The sequence below is a fragment of the Oryx dammah genome, unplaced genomic scaffold (genome assembly GCF_014754425.2).
Source record: "Oryx dammah isolate SB20612 unplaced genomic scaffold, SCBI_Odam_1.1 HiC_scaffold_2, whole genome shotgun sequence".
Lineage (NCBI taxonomy): Eukaryota > Metazoa > Chordata > Mammalia > Artiodactyla > Bovidae > Oryx > Oryx dammah.
In genome coordinates, this window is record NW_024070186.1 from 48,354,572 (window position 1) to 48,367,896 (window position 13,325).

Below are 13,325 nucleotides of genomic sequence, written 5' to 3' on the forward strand. Positions count from 1 at the left end.
ACAAGTGACAAGCGCAGGTTGCCTTTTTCTAGGGGAAAAAAAATGCTTTTACCAGTCAATAAATCTAGCCAAACTGGGTGCAGGGTTAAGTCTTTGAAGAACCAAGGCGTTCTCTTCCAAATGGCGTTCTCACACCCCCAACACCACGTCTAGAACTATCTTAAAACTTCTACTGCCACTCCTTAAAATTTTCTCTTTATCCTCTTCATTAAACTCTAGCTTCTTCAATGATGAGTCTACAGGCTTTGTGGAATATTGGGGGTTGCTGGAAAGAGCATCCTTACTTTGGGGACAAACAGTGTAGTTTTGTAACTTTCGTAGTCATCTACTTGGAAAAGCAACATAGCTCCACGGACACAAAATGCTACCTACAGCCTTGAAATTAGCAACGAAACAATGAGCTGCCAAATTCTCATTCATTCCGTTTACAAACACAACAGCCCTGGGTCATTCACTCTTATTAGATTAAAGCAGACGCCAGGATTACGAAGGTTCCTGGCCAGGCCAACGCGTAAACTGCAATATTATCCTAAACCCTTGCAAGACGGCCTGCATTTGACAAGGGAACGTCCACGGTTCGGCGTGGGAACTGGCTTGGATTTTGAAAAACCCTGTCCAGAACGCTCAAGTCGTGCATTCAGTGACCACCTTATAGCAACCAACTCTGGAAAGATCAAGCCTAGCCTTTAGGGCCTGTTCCTCAGTTTCCCCATGTACCTGTTTCCCAGGTATGGGAGCTACCCTGTGAAAATTCTTTACGGCCTTGTAAATGCCAGAAAGAATAAGTCCGCTTTCCGCGGACTCTGCGCCCCGACGGGCCCTTCCAAGCGCGGGAACTGTTCCGGGCTGTCTCCGCACCTGGCGCATACCGTTCTCGCCGGCGGAGCCCCAGCACGGGCGCGCGCATTCGGCAGTCACCGCCCACGCGGCAGGCGGCCGGTCCCCGCGCGCGCGCGCGCCCCGTGCTGCTCGGGTACTCACCCACGCGCGGCCGTCCAGCACGTTCGCCAGCACCTGAAGGGCGCTGGGCGAGGCGGTGCGGAAGTTGAAGAAGTGCAGTGCCGCGCGCGCCGCCTGCGAGAGGAGCCGGCTCGAGGGCTCCGCGTCCTGGAGCCACTCGGAGTCCTCGGGCTCCCCGGACGCCGCCGCCCCCTGGAGGGCGAGCAGCAGTAGCAGCGGTACCGCGAGCCGCTGGGCCGCGGGGCGCGCGTCCCCCGGCCGGGGAGCGGAAAGCGGTTGCCCGCGGAGCTGCATGGACGCGGGCTGGCGCGGCGCTCGACCGGTCCGAGCTTCGGGTGGGCGGCGCCGGCGCTTGAGGAAATAAGGCCGGGCGGGCCCCTCCCCGCCGCCCCCAGGGCGGCCCGCTGGAGGGCGTCCGGGTCCCTCTCGGCGTTTCCCGCAACCCCTGGGCCCCTCCGCCCCGCCCCACTCCGCCCGAGCTCCAGCTGCCCCGGCTCGGTACCCGGACGCGGCGGCGCCTCCGCGGCGCGGGGCGGGGATGTCTGGCCGGGGCCGCGCGGGCAGGGGGACAAGGGCCCGTGGAGACTTTTCCCTCCAGGGAGCGCGGCCAGGTCGGCGCCACCCCGCGCCCACAGCCTAGGTCGGGGACCTGGTTTCTGGCTGCGGTTGCTGTGATTTCGAAGCCCTCAGGGTTTCACAGCAAACCTGCTTCAGTTGTGCAAGGCTTGGAGCTTATTTCCCAGAAGAAGAAATTGGAAACGGGTGGAGAACAGGACGTGACGCTGGCATTGATGGGGGTCCTTATAGCCCAATGACTTTGAAGTGAGCCAGATACCCAGAGAACTGGGGCTAGAGAGGGGGCTGCGGTGGTAAGCTGATAAGAACCTAGAGGCCCCACTGGCCTTGGAAACGTTGATAACCGTGGTGGAGCGCAGGTGGCGTGGAAACCAGAGTCCGGCGAAGTGAGGCATGGGTTGGGCTGTAGCTCTGTGGAGGCAGCAAGGGTTGACGACTCTTTTTAGATACGTGGCAGTGAAGGAACGAGATGGCCATTGTTCTTAAGTCACAGACAGAAAGCCCAGGAGAACTCGGAATTAGAGGCACTCCTAGCATCCTTTTTCCCACCTGTCTTTAGTTTGTTCAGGGGTCTACCCCTCCCCAACACTCGCTGACCCCATCCCCACCGAGGAGCCAAAGGAAGTCCCTTCTCCTTGCTGGTTACTGGTTGACGCCCCACATAAAAAGAATCTGGATAAGATACGCGTGGGGGAAGGCTGGGGGCGGGGCGACAGATGGGGACGCCATCTTTGAAAACATCTTTCCTCCCCCATTTCTTCGTTTGGCTGTTGTCCTTCTCGTGCCCGTCTTTTCTCCAAGGTATTCATGGAACACTCATCCTGCTGGGTCCTGAGGGAAGTGAGGAGGGGGCAATCTGGTAAGTCTCCAAGGGGAGACCAAGAGGCAAGGGAATGGACCCTTTGTTGGATGCAGTTACACGCTGTGGAGAAGGGGGTAGGGAGTTGGTTATAATTTTAAATAGCGTAGTCAAAGCATACCTCACGGAGAAAGTGATATTTAAGTAAGGACCGGAAGGAGAGATGAGGGAGCCAGGTGGACATGTATGGGAAGAGCACTGTAGGTAGAGGGGACCGCAAGTGCAGAGGCCCCGAGGCAGGAGTCCACTGGCATGTGTGAAACGGGAGCAGGGCCGCTGGAGGGAGAGGACAAGAAGACAACTGAACGCCGGGACTGAGGGACAATAGGAAGACGGCAGAGCATGTAGATTGTGTCTGGGTGTGCCCCGTGTAAGTGCGCCCCTATCTTGCCAACAGTCTCGCGGTGAAGCCCATCTGTAGAATGGCTGAGCAGAGGAGAAAGATGGAGCCCGGGTTCCTGATGACGCTGAGCACCCAAATCAGCTGATCCTGGAGCTCATTTCTTATGTTCATTGAAGCTGGAGGTTCTGTTTCTTGCCTTCAGAGGCAGCCTAACACAAATAAGTATCTTCCTAGAACCCAGGCATCTTCTCCTCCAAGGGGTTATCATGGTAGGTTTCTTGAGAACTTATCACTTCCAGGTTTTATAAAGACTAAATTTTCCTTATTTTATTTCAGTGCTTCACCCCCAGTGGGTGCTGGGCAGCTTTCAACTGCAGTAACAGGAAAACTCATCAACATTGTGGACTCCGCAGCGGTGTGGAGTGGGAGGTCTCCCGGATGGTTTGAAGGATTCAGCCTTTCTCCATCCTTCTGCACAGCTCTCCTCAGCTGTTTGGCTTTTTGTCCACAGTCTCACCTGTCCATAGACTCACCTCCATGATTATAGAATGGCTGTCACAGCTCCAGACACAGCTCCAGGCTTGATCCCTGCATTGGGAAGATTCCCTGGAGAAGGGAATGGCAACCCACTCTAGTATTCTTGCCTAAGAAGAAGTAGTCACACAAGGGAACAAGCATAGCTGCCTGAGTACAGAGAATTCTTCCAAGGTCAGCTGTTTATAATAGTGGTAGTAACTACACTTGGGCCAGATTGTTGGTCAGGAACACATATTTCAAAAGTTAATTACAGTATTCACTTTATTAACAGATTTTCTAGAACAGGAGAAGATCCCCTTGATTGAAAACTGTGTTTGTCCTTTGTCCATTAATCTGTGAGATCTGTGAGATTCTAATTGATTTATCGAAGTTCTTTAAACACTAAGGAATGGGGCTTCCCTGGTGGCTCAGATGGTAAAGAATCTGCTTGAAATGCAGGAAACTCAGGTTTGATCCCTGGGTTGGGAATATCTCCTGGAGAAGGGAATGGCTACCCACTCCACTAGTCTTGCCTGGCAAATCTCATGGACAGAGGAGCCTGGTGGGCTACACAGGGTCACAAAGAGTCAGACACAATTGAGCGATTTTTTAATTGAGCGATTTTCACTTGCAGGCTGAGATGTGTCACAAGAATCACTAATATTTTTTCCTCTAAGTTCCTACACTGTGTGTGTGTTGTTCCTTCTTGCCAGATGCCGTGTGCGGGGCGATGTTGTTAACGGCGCACTATGCGTGCCAAAGGGCCTGAACTTGTGTCACAGGGCTGATCCCGCCCTGGTCTCCCTGGCATTGTGGGAGGACTGTCCTGCAGGCAGGGAGGAAAGTCTTAGCCAGTGGGACTGACCAAGCCCCCCTCCACGCCCCCCGCCCACCCCCCCACCCCCCTGCCAAGAGTGTCGCATATGTCATGTTGGTGTGTGTGTCAGCTCAATCGTGGCCAACTCTTTGCAACCCTAAGGATGGTAGCCCTCCAGGCTTCTCTGTCCATGGAATTCTCCAGGCAAGAATATTGCAGTGGGTGGCTATCCCCTTCTTCTAGTTCCTTAATCATTGCTCAGGTGATTTGTGAGTATTTTTATAATGGAGAATTTGGCTTATGTTTAAGAAATATAATGGTATAAATCATTATATATGTACTTAGACTTAATTGTATGAAAAGATTCAGAAGGAAAATTGATATAATATTTTTCTGGGCTATTTGTAATGTCTATCAAAATTAGCAATTCATGTACCCACTGACCCAGCAATTCTACCTCTATAGCCTATAGAAATGATACATCCACACTTGTACACAGAGATGTATGAGAATGTTTCTCTCTTATGTAGGTTGTAAATTCATTTTACAAATGTCTCATTTTCTGCTCTCCACCCCAGAACAGTGTCTGGCATACCATAGGCATCAGTACAAATTTTAGGAAAGAGTGAAGAGTAAGAGCTGGAAAAATCTAAGTCGCATGGCTGAATAATTATGGTACCTCCATCTAGTGGGATACTCTACCACCATTAAGGAATGAGATCCAGGAGTGTAGATACTGAGCCATCTCTAAGATATAATGTTAACAGACAGCAAGGTGTAGGGTAGGGCAAATTGTATGCTACTGTTTGTTCAAAAAGAAACAAACTATATAAACATATGCATGCATGTATGCTAAGTCGCTTCAGTCACGTCCAACTGTTTGTGACCCCATGGACTGTAGCCTGATAGGCTCCTCTGTCCAACGGATTCTCCAGGCAAGAATACTGGAGTGGATTGCCATGATGAGTATATACAGAAATATGCAAACAGGCAAAGATGTCTGAACAAGTTTATAAGAAAATAGCAATAATGGGATGGGGGACAGGGGTGTGAGAAACTCTTTACTATATAACCTTTTGCAGTGTTTTTTAACATGTATTACCCATTCTAAATAAATAAATGAAATGCTGTGTATGAGTGCCCTTCCTATCAGTTTCTTCATCACCATTCGTACAGGGACATTACAATTCTATTAATATCACTCAGCACAGCCAGAGCAAGCATGACCTCAGCTTATACATGCAGTTTGCACTTGTCTTCCTCCCTCTGCACCTCACCTTTCAACACTCTTCTGCCTTTGGCCTAGTCATGTTTCCCCTCATTAGACTATCCAGGACAGGAGCCAAAGAGCTAATTCATACTGTAGTGTAAATGACTGCCACAGTTCATTGCCTTGCTTCTTTCAGGGGTTTTGCCATTTTAATAGGGGCAGAGTCTTGAGCCAGGAGACCCGAGTTCTGATCGAACAGACTGCAGGATGGGCAGCTGTTCATTGTCCAAGTCGAGGTATTCAGCAGCCCTGGGCACCTGCTCTGCCCCTTCCTGTCCCTTCGAGTGGTAAGAGGCCAGAGAGCTAAGTGGGAGGGCTTTGAGAGGCATTAACTGTTGATTCCCCTCCTCTAGGAAGGAGGAGCTGGGATATGCCTTCCCTGCGGGTAGCTAAACACAAGCTTGCTGAAGTGCCTTTACAGCAGCCTGAGGGGCCTAGGCTGTGATGTGCAAAGAGCAAGGTGACCCTACTGCCATGGCCATCCCCAGCTCTCCCGGCTTGTAGAGGGTGTGTATAAGGACTTAGGAGCCAGTTCCATGAGCCACAGGCCCCCTGTTCTTTATCCAAGCCCCAAGAATACACCTGAGAACAAGAGGAGTCAGCTGGGCATTCAGCCAGAGGAGCTGTCATCTGAGGTGACAGAAGCTGGAAGAGCTTTGTTTCTTCACAGATCCAGCCCAGAATACTGTCCAGATTTTCCACCCGGGGATCTCTGTACAATGGGGGGTTTGTAAATTAATTGTTGATGAAGTTTTCAGTTTGACTTTTGATCAGCAGTCTCTTACTGACTTATTAGTAAATACTAACGTGTTTCTGTGAAAATGCCATCAAATAAAATGGAGGAAAACATCTTTTCTAGCTAAGAAAAGCAAAAGGACAAAAAAGGCTGGGGTCTCCCAGCAGGGACTGCTCTTCCTCTGGGTGATGCTGCTCTGATCTTCGTCATTCCCTGCCCTTCCCCAGTGCTGCTGAATGTGCTTCACTCCACCTTCACACCCCTGGGCATTGTGGGGGTTTCAGCATAGACTCAGGGACCTATTTGGACATGTGCTGGCCTGCAAGCCTTGGAGCTAGCTGCCCAGCCATGAGATGGAAGAAAGAGCCTGAATACAGAGAGCAAGACATCAGGGGCTACCAGATAGCAGAGCTTACAAGTCTGAAGCCAAAGGTCCTGGAGAGACACCCCCTACCCCATACAGAAGACGGGACATGGCTGTAGTCTTTGCTATGGGGAAGAGGAAAAAAAGAGGTTCATGCTTACACGGGGAATTAACATCAAGTTGGCTCATCAGTTACCAGGGAAACCAGCGGCTGGGACAAGGGGCAAGCGCGCAGGCAGTTACTGATTGGGCCTTATGATTAAGGGGACTAGATAGTGATGTGAGAGAAGCAGGTACTGGTCGAGCAGGGGATGGACAGAGAGCAGGAGTGCAGCCATCTTGAACAGCCTGACCACACAGAGAGTGAATCATGAGGAGCTGCTGATGGTGTCTTGGAGAGGAGCTCTTGTGCTCTTCTAAGACACCATGTTCTTCCCTCTCTTGCTGTGACTTTGAGAGGAAGCCATGGCCCCGGAAGCTGTTGGCACCATCTTGCCATCCTCAGGAGAGTGGGTGTCGGGATGAAGGCAGCTGCTAAGTCACTTCAGTCGTGTCCAACTCTGTGCAATCCCATAGACAGCAGCTCACCAGGCTCCTCCATCCCTGGGATTCTCCAGGCAAGAACACTGGAGTGGGTTGCCATTTCCTTCTCCAATGCAGGAAAGTGAAAAGTGAAAGTGAAGTCGCTCAGTCGTGTCCGACTCTTAGTGACCCCACGGACTGCAGCCCACCAGGCTCCTCCGTCCATGGGATTTTCCAGGCAAGAGTACTGGAGTGGGGTGCCATTGCCTTCTCTGGATGAAGACAGAGAGGAGGCATAAAAGAAGCCAGGTCCTTGAGACATTACTGACCTGCTGGCTCGTGATCTTCCTGAAGCCTACGCTATCCAGACCTTTCAGTTACAGGAACCAGTGAGTCAACTTTATTGTTTAAGCCAACCGAAGCATGATTTTGCTGTCCCAGTTGAAAATTTCCTAATGGATTTCTGAGGCAGGTACTACTGGCAGGAACCAAAGAGCTCTAAGGCTGCCCCGTAGGGGTCTGCTCATGCTGGGCCAGGGAACACCCCAGCTCCCTCCAACCTGAGAAGACAGTATTGGCAGATTCCACCAACACTGGGCTAAACCAGGTGGTGAAGGGAGACGCCCTCCCCCAACAACTCCCTACCTCTCCAGCCATAGAGGCCGGGCCAGGCTGTGAGCCGGGAGGAGAAGTGACTGTCCCCAGGCTGGACAGCAGTCAGCTGCACTGCCTCAGGCGCTCCTCTAAGAAGAGCAGGCTCAGGAGGAATGGGAAGGAGGAAAGACCCTGGGGAAGAGAAGGAACCCCTAAGATAGAGACTGGAATCCAGGCTGTGGCTCAGAGTAGGATCTATGAGAGCACTGCTGGGGCAGATGCGGTATCTTGAGTATCCTTAATGACAATGTTTTCTTACCCGTGGAGGCTTAGGGAGCAAAGTTGACTTCAGGGACTAGTAAAGATGAAAACCCCCAATTTATACACAAGTGACCCGCCTGCCAGTGCAGGAGATGTAAATATACGGGTTGGATCCCTGAGTTGGGAAGATCCTCTGGGTTAGGAAATGGCAACCCACTCCAGTATTCTTGCCTAGGAAATCCCATGGACAGAGGAGCCTGGCAGGTTATGGGGAGCTATGGGGTCGCAAAGAGTCGCACACGACTGAAGCAACTTATCACACACACACACGATGTAAAACCCCAACTGCTCCTTTCTGGATCCTGACATTCTCCCAGACCGTCTCTAGAAGGACAGTCAGAAGCTGCTAACAGTGGAAGGGAGCTTGGGGAAAGAGGGGCTTATTCAAACTGTACGTCTTTGGTTCGTTTCTATTCCATTTGCAGACAGCACAGAGGCTCAGATCTCAGACTTGGAGCTAGGCTGCCCGGTGTGAGGAGCAGCTGCACCAGTGTGAGCTGAGGCCAGTTGTTTCACCCCCGCCCTAGGCCTTGGGGGTACTACCTCTCTCACAGGATTGTCAGTGAGGCTCCTGGGCACTAATATTTACACACACATAAGGCACTTCACAGTAATGCCCATGATTGTGATTATTACTTAAAAATTGAGGTGTAGTCTTGAAACTAATGCAATCAGCTGTGAAATTTTCACAAATGATGTACAGAGATAGCAGGGTCTAAAAACTGCCGGTCATTAAATAAAATCTTAGCTATTACTTTTAGCCTTCTTATTCTCATCTTTTGTTGGAGCTACTGGCATTGAGTCTATATTCCTTTTTTATTCTTCTCCCTGGTATCAGTGAATGCTGGTGGAATCGGAAGAAGAATGTGGATAATCAATCCTTGGCTACTGAAAGCTGCTTCATCATAGTTCAGTTCAATTCAGGTGTGGCCGAGATGCTCCTATCTGCAGCCCTGGAACTAGGAACGCTTGTGGAGAAAGCATTCACCTCACCTGGTTCTTTGGGTTCGCATCTTGTATGCTCCAAGTGACCTCTTCGCTTCTGTTTGGGTTCACCCTGCAAACCCCCACATTTTCCATGCTGGGTCGGTGGTCCACCGTGTCTCTCCTGAGACCCCTGGAGGGAGACGCTTTGCTGGTGGTGGAAAGAACGGAGGCCTGGGTCACTCCATCTGCTGTCCTAGACCTGTGGCTTCCTCCTTTCTACCTTGAGGGTGCCAGGGACTCGTGGGGGACTCACCATGTCCTACCCAGGGGCTCATAAGCTACCTGAGGTTCATACTGGCTGCAGTGAGTCCCCAGAGAGGGCATTTTGCTTTGGGAACAAGAGCAGGGTTGGAGCTTTCCATGTTGTGCCCACACCCCACCAGACTCTCAAGGACAAGGCAGAGGCTGCAGTGCCCGTGACCCTAGACACAGGTCTAGGCTGTGGTGGGACAGCTAATAGTTGTTTTCTGAATCTCTGAGGATAAGGAGAGAGCATCTCTAGCCTGAATCCAGTGAGGCTGAGTTCTTTGAGATACACAACTGGAGACTAGTTTTCTTCTAAAAGAGATATGATAGAAACAAAGGGCTTGCATTTATTCCTGTTACCAAAGGAAAGATTTCCCGTGACATAGTTTAGGTAAAGACTGATGTGGATGTTTGAAAGCCTTGAAATCCAAATGAATAAAACCGACACTATCCAATAGAATTTTCTGATGAAAATGTTCTATGTTGAAAATGTTCAATCCAGTATGGTAGCCACAAGCTACAGGTGACTCTTTAATGCTTGAAATGGGGTTAGTGTAGTTGAAGAACTGAATTTTAAAGCATATTTAATTTTGATTGATTTAAATGTGCATAGCCACTGGAGGCTGGTGATGATCACTTTAGACACACAGTTATAGACAACTGACTTTCACTACAGTAATGATTTGGGGAAAGAAAGTAGCATTTTTGAGAGCTGTATTTCAAACACAATGTAGGATGGTTTCTGTAACAGAATTATCCCATTTAATCCCCAGAATTCAGAGGGATGAACTGGGGGCCAGAGAGAGGGGACTGGCCCAAGGTGGCATCCTCAGAGGGGTCAAGGAAAGGGTTCAGCCCTGGATCTGGCCCATTCTTTCTCCAAGCACCATCCTGTATGCTCTATAACCAGAGACTCAAGATGGACTGGAGGGGGTTATCTTACAGCAACAAAGCTAATTAAGGCCAGAAAACACAACTTTGTGGTTAGGGAAGTTGGGATTATCTTAAGAGAAGAATACTGAAGGAATCAATCACTCTTTCAGTTCAGTTCAGTTCAGTCGCTCAGTCGTGTCCGACTCTTCGTGACCCCATGAATTGCAGCACACCAGGCCTCCCTGTCCATCACCAACTCCCGGAGTTCACTCAGACTCACGTCCATCGAATCAGTGATGCCATCCAGCCATCTCATCCTCTGTCGTCCCCTTCTCCTCCTGTCCCCAATCCCTCCCAGCATCAGAGTCTTTTCAATGAGTCAACTCTTCGCATGAGGTGGCCAAAGTACTGGAGTTTCAGCTTTAGCATCATTCTTTCCAAAACACCCAGGACCGATCTCCTTTAGAATGGACTGGTTGGATCTCCTTGCAGTCCAAGGGACTCTCAAGAGTCTTCCCCAACAGTTCAAAAGCATCAATTCTTTGGCACTCAGCCTTCTTCACAGTCCAACTTTCACATCCATACATGACTACTGGAAAAACCATAGTCTTGACTATACGGACCTTTGTTAGCAAAGTAATGTCTCTGCTTTTCAATATGCTATCTAGGTTGGTCATAACTTTCCTTCCAAGGAGTAAGCGTCTTTTAATTTCATGGCTGCAATCACCATCTGCAGTGATTTTGGAGCCCCCAAAAATAAAGTCTGACACCGTTTCCACTGTTTCCCCATCTATTTGCCATGAAGTGATGGGACCAGATGCCATGATCTTCATTTTCTGAATGTTGAGCTTTAAGCCAACTTTTTCACTCTCCTCTTTCGCTTTCATCAAGAGGCTTTTTAGTTCCTCTTCACTTTCTGCCATAAGGGTGGTGTCATCTGTATATCTGAGGTTATTGATATTTCTCCTGGGAATCTTGATTCCAGCTTGTGCTTCTTTTTAGTATTAAATTAAAAGATTTAGTATTTGGAGGAGAATGGCAGGCTGCCTCTCTCACCACTACTGAAAGTGGCACTTAATTCTGGCTACAAAGAGCACAAAGGAGAAGGTTTTAAAGCCTTACCTCTGTCACGGGGGCACTTCTTTCCACATCTCAGTGAGCCTGAGTGGACTTCAGGTCCCCGTGGGTCAACCCTGGTCCAGGAGGAACTCAAGCCTTGGGGCACTGTGAGTAGCATTTAGACTAACCAGAAACTGGTGGCTTCTGAAGCAAAAGTCTGTATTCAGATTATCTGTAGATCTCAAAACTGATGTTAACAAAAGCATGGAGCGTGGACAGCCTCTCTGCTCAACCACTCTTGATATGGAGTTATTGCCAAGCTTCAGCAGATGAATAGAATTGTGAGGAAACTCTCTGCTCCACTCACCTGTGGGCAGGAAACAATTCCTTAAAAATCCACCATGAAACTAAAGGTAATTTAGATTGTATAGCTTTGAGAAAAAAACTTCTCTTGCACAGATTTGACAAGAGAGTTTTACATGTAATTGACAACAGATGATTTTTTTTTTAATGAAATGAACATGGTCTGTACTGCATGTATTGGATGTTGCAGTTTTCCAAAGTAAGCCATCATTTTTGGCATGTCACTCGAGTTAAGAACACAGCTTCATCGTAGACCAATTATACATATTCTGGTGAACTTGGCATGGCATTTTGTTTTTCCAACACTCACTTAAAACAGGATGTTTGCCATTCTGAGAATGAATTAAAATTGTATTTGGTGATCTGTAAACTGTGATGTGAAATAAATTATGAATTGTGACTGCTTTGATGTTCCAAGCAAAAAATATATAAAGCTTGAAATTATAAAGTTTACATGATGCTGTATTCATTACAGAGTGAAATAAAGGATTTGGAAGTTGTGTGTTTTTTTTTTTTCCTGGTAGCAATACTTGGAATTTTATGTTTTTCCAAGAAAAATCCCCAGTAGTTGTTAATATTTGTATACTATAATCTTCCTGGAGCAAGTGAGCCATGAAACTCTGTTTATGGCACTAATGTTCACCAATCAAACTTGCACAGAATATGTAATCAGGGAAATCAACTCTGCATACCACGGAGGAAGGCCTCTGCCCACCCATGGCAGTCTAGATAACAGGACAGTGTGTTAGAAATCTCACGTTCTGCTTTTCTTTCCCTCCTTATCATTCTTTCCATGGGTTCATTACAGGGCATGAGTCTAATAGAACAAAGCGCTGAGAAGTATATCACCTGAGTAATACATACAGGACAGTCTCCTAGATCATCTGTATACATACAGAGGTTGGGGTTCTTTGGAATGTGATGAAGCAGTTTGTGAATCTTCAAGGTAGGAAACCATTCAAGACAGGCTGGATCTGTGGTGAGTTTAGAAGAGTCAGCAGGTTGGGAGAACATCAAGGGGCAGGCTGTCCAGGCAGAAAGGGAGGCCTGAGCCAGCAAACAAGGGGCAACAGTAGGGCCACATGGGGTAAAGCAAACAGCTGGAAGACCTGGTGGCCTGGAAATGGGATTTGTTCTTGGAGCTTCCTCAAAACTTCTGTACACCTAGGCTGAAAAAAGCATACAAGTTGGATCGTATGAATATTTGTTTTGGAAACAGCTGTTCTTCGGAAATGGTTTTCATTGGTAACAGAATTATGACCAGGTTTTAGGATTAGGAGGTCCTGTTGCTGGCTAGCATGAGATTCTTATCTTTTGATTCTTACAGGACTAGTAAGTATGGTCCAGTGCACAGGGCTATGGTCTGAGAGGGAGGAGGGAGGAGGTCTAGTCCCAGCTCCACCACCCAGACTGACTTCAGTCTTTTCTGTGTAGAATGCCTGGTGTGGGACGAAGGAGATGATAATCAGAGGGAATTGCCAGTTTGGAACACAGGAGGTTGTACTCTAGCTGTGCCCACTCGGTGCAGGGAGACTTGCTAATTGTCTTTTCCTGGGACTAACCTCAGTGACATCTCCCCACCTTCTACAAGAAGCTCAGTGCCCTCTTACTAGCATCCACATTTTAGGTATGAAAAAAATCCAAATGTCCCCCAAATCAATGAGTTAATGGCTATTCCTATCATCTGAATTAAACAAAACAATTGAATGTTTGGAATTTGGTGAGATGACTCAGATTTGAAATGGTCAGTAAGCTGATGTAGCAGTTGGGAGAGGCTAGGATACTGTGCAATAATGAATATGCTGTAATCTCAGGGCTTAAACTAGCAAAGGTTCATTTGTTGTTCCCACTATATAAGTCCATTACTGGTTAGTTAGCTGGGAGCCCGGCCCATATCACTGGTTCCAGGAGTGGGGTGC

General features: G+C 48.5%; 1 protein-coding gene across 1 annotated transcript in view; it reads right to left on the reverse strand.

Moving 5' to 3' along the window:
- The window catches only part of RARRES1 (retinoic acid receptor responder 1), a 41,557-nt gene extending 40,269 nt beyond the window's left edge, over nt 1–1,288 (reverse strand). The window contains exon 1 of the mRNA XM_040247675.1: nt 982–1,288. Coding sequence (XP_040103609.1) covers nt 982–1,254 — 273 coding nt within the window. The 5' untranslated portion in view covers nt 1,255–1,288. The remainder of the gene's footprint in view (nt 1–981) is intronic.
- Between the last annotated feature and the right edge of the window lie 12,037 nt (nt 1,289–13,325).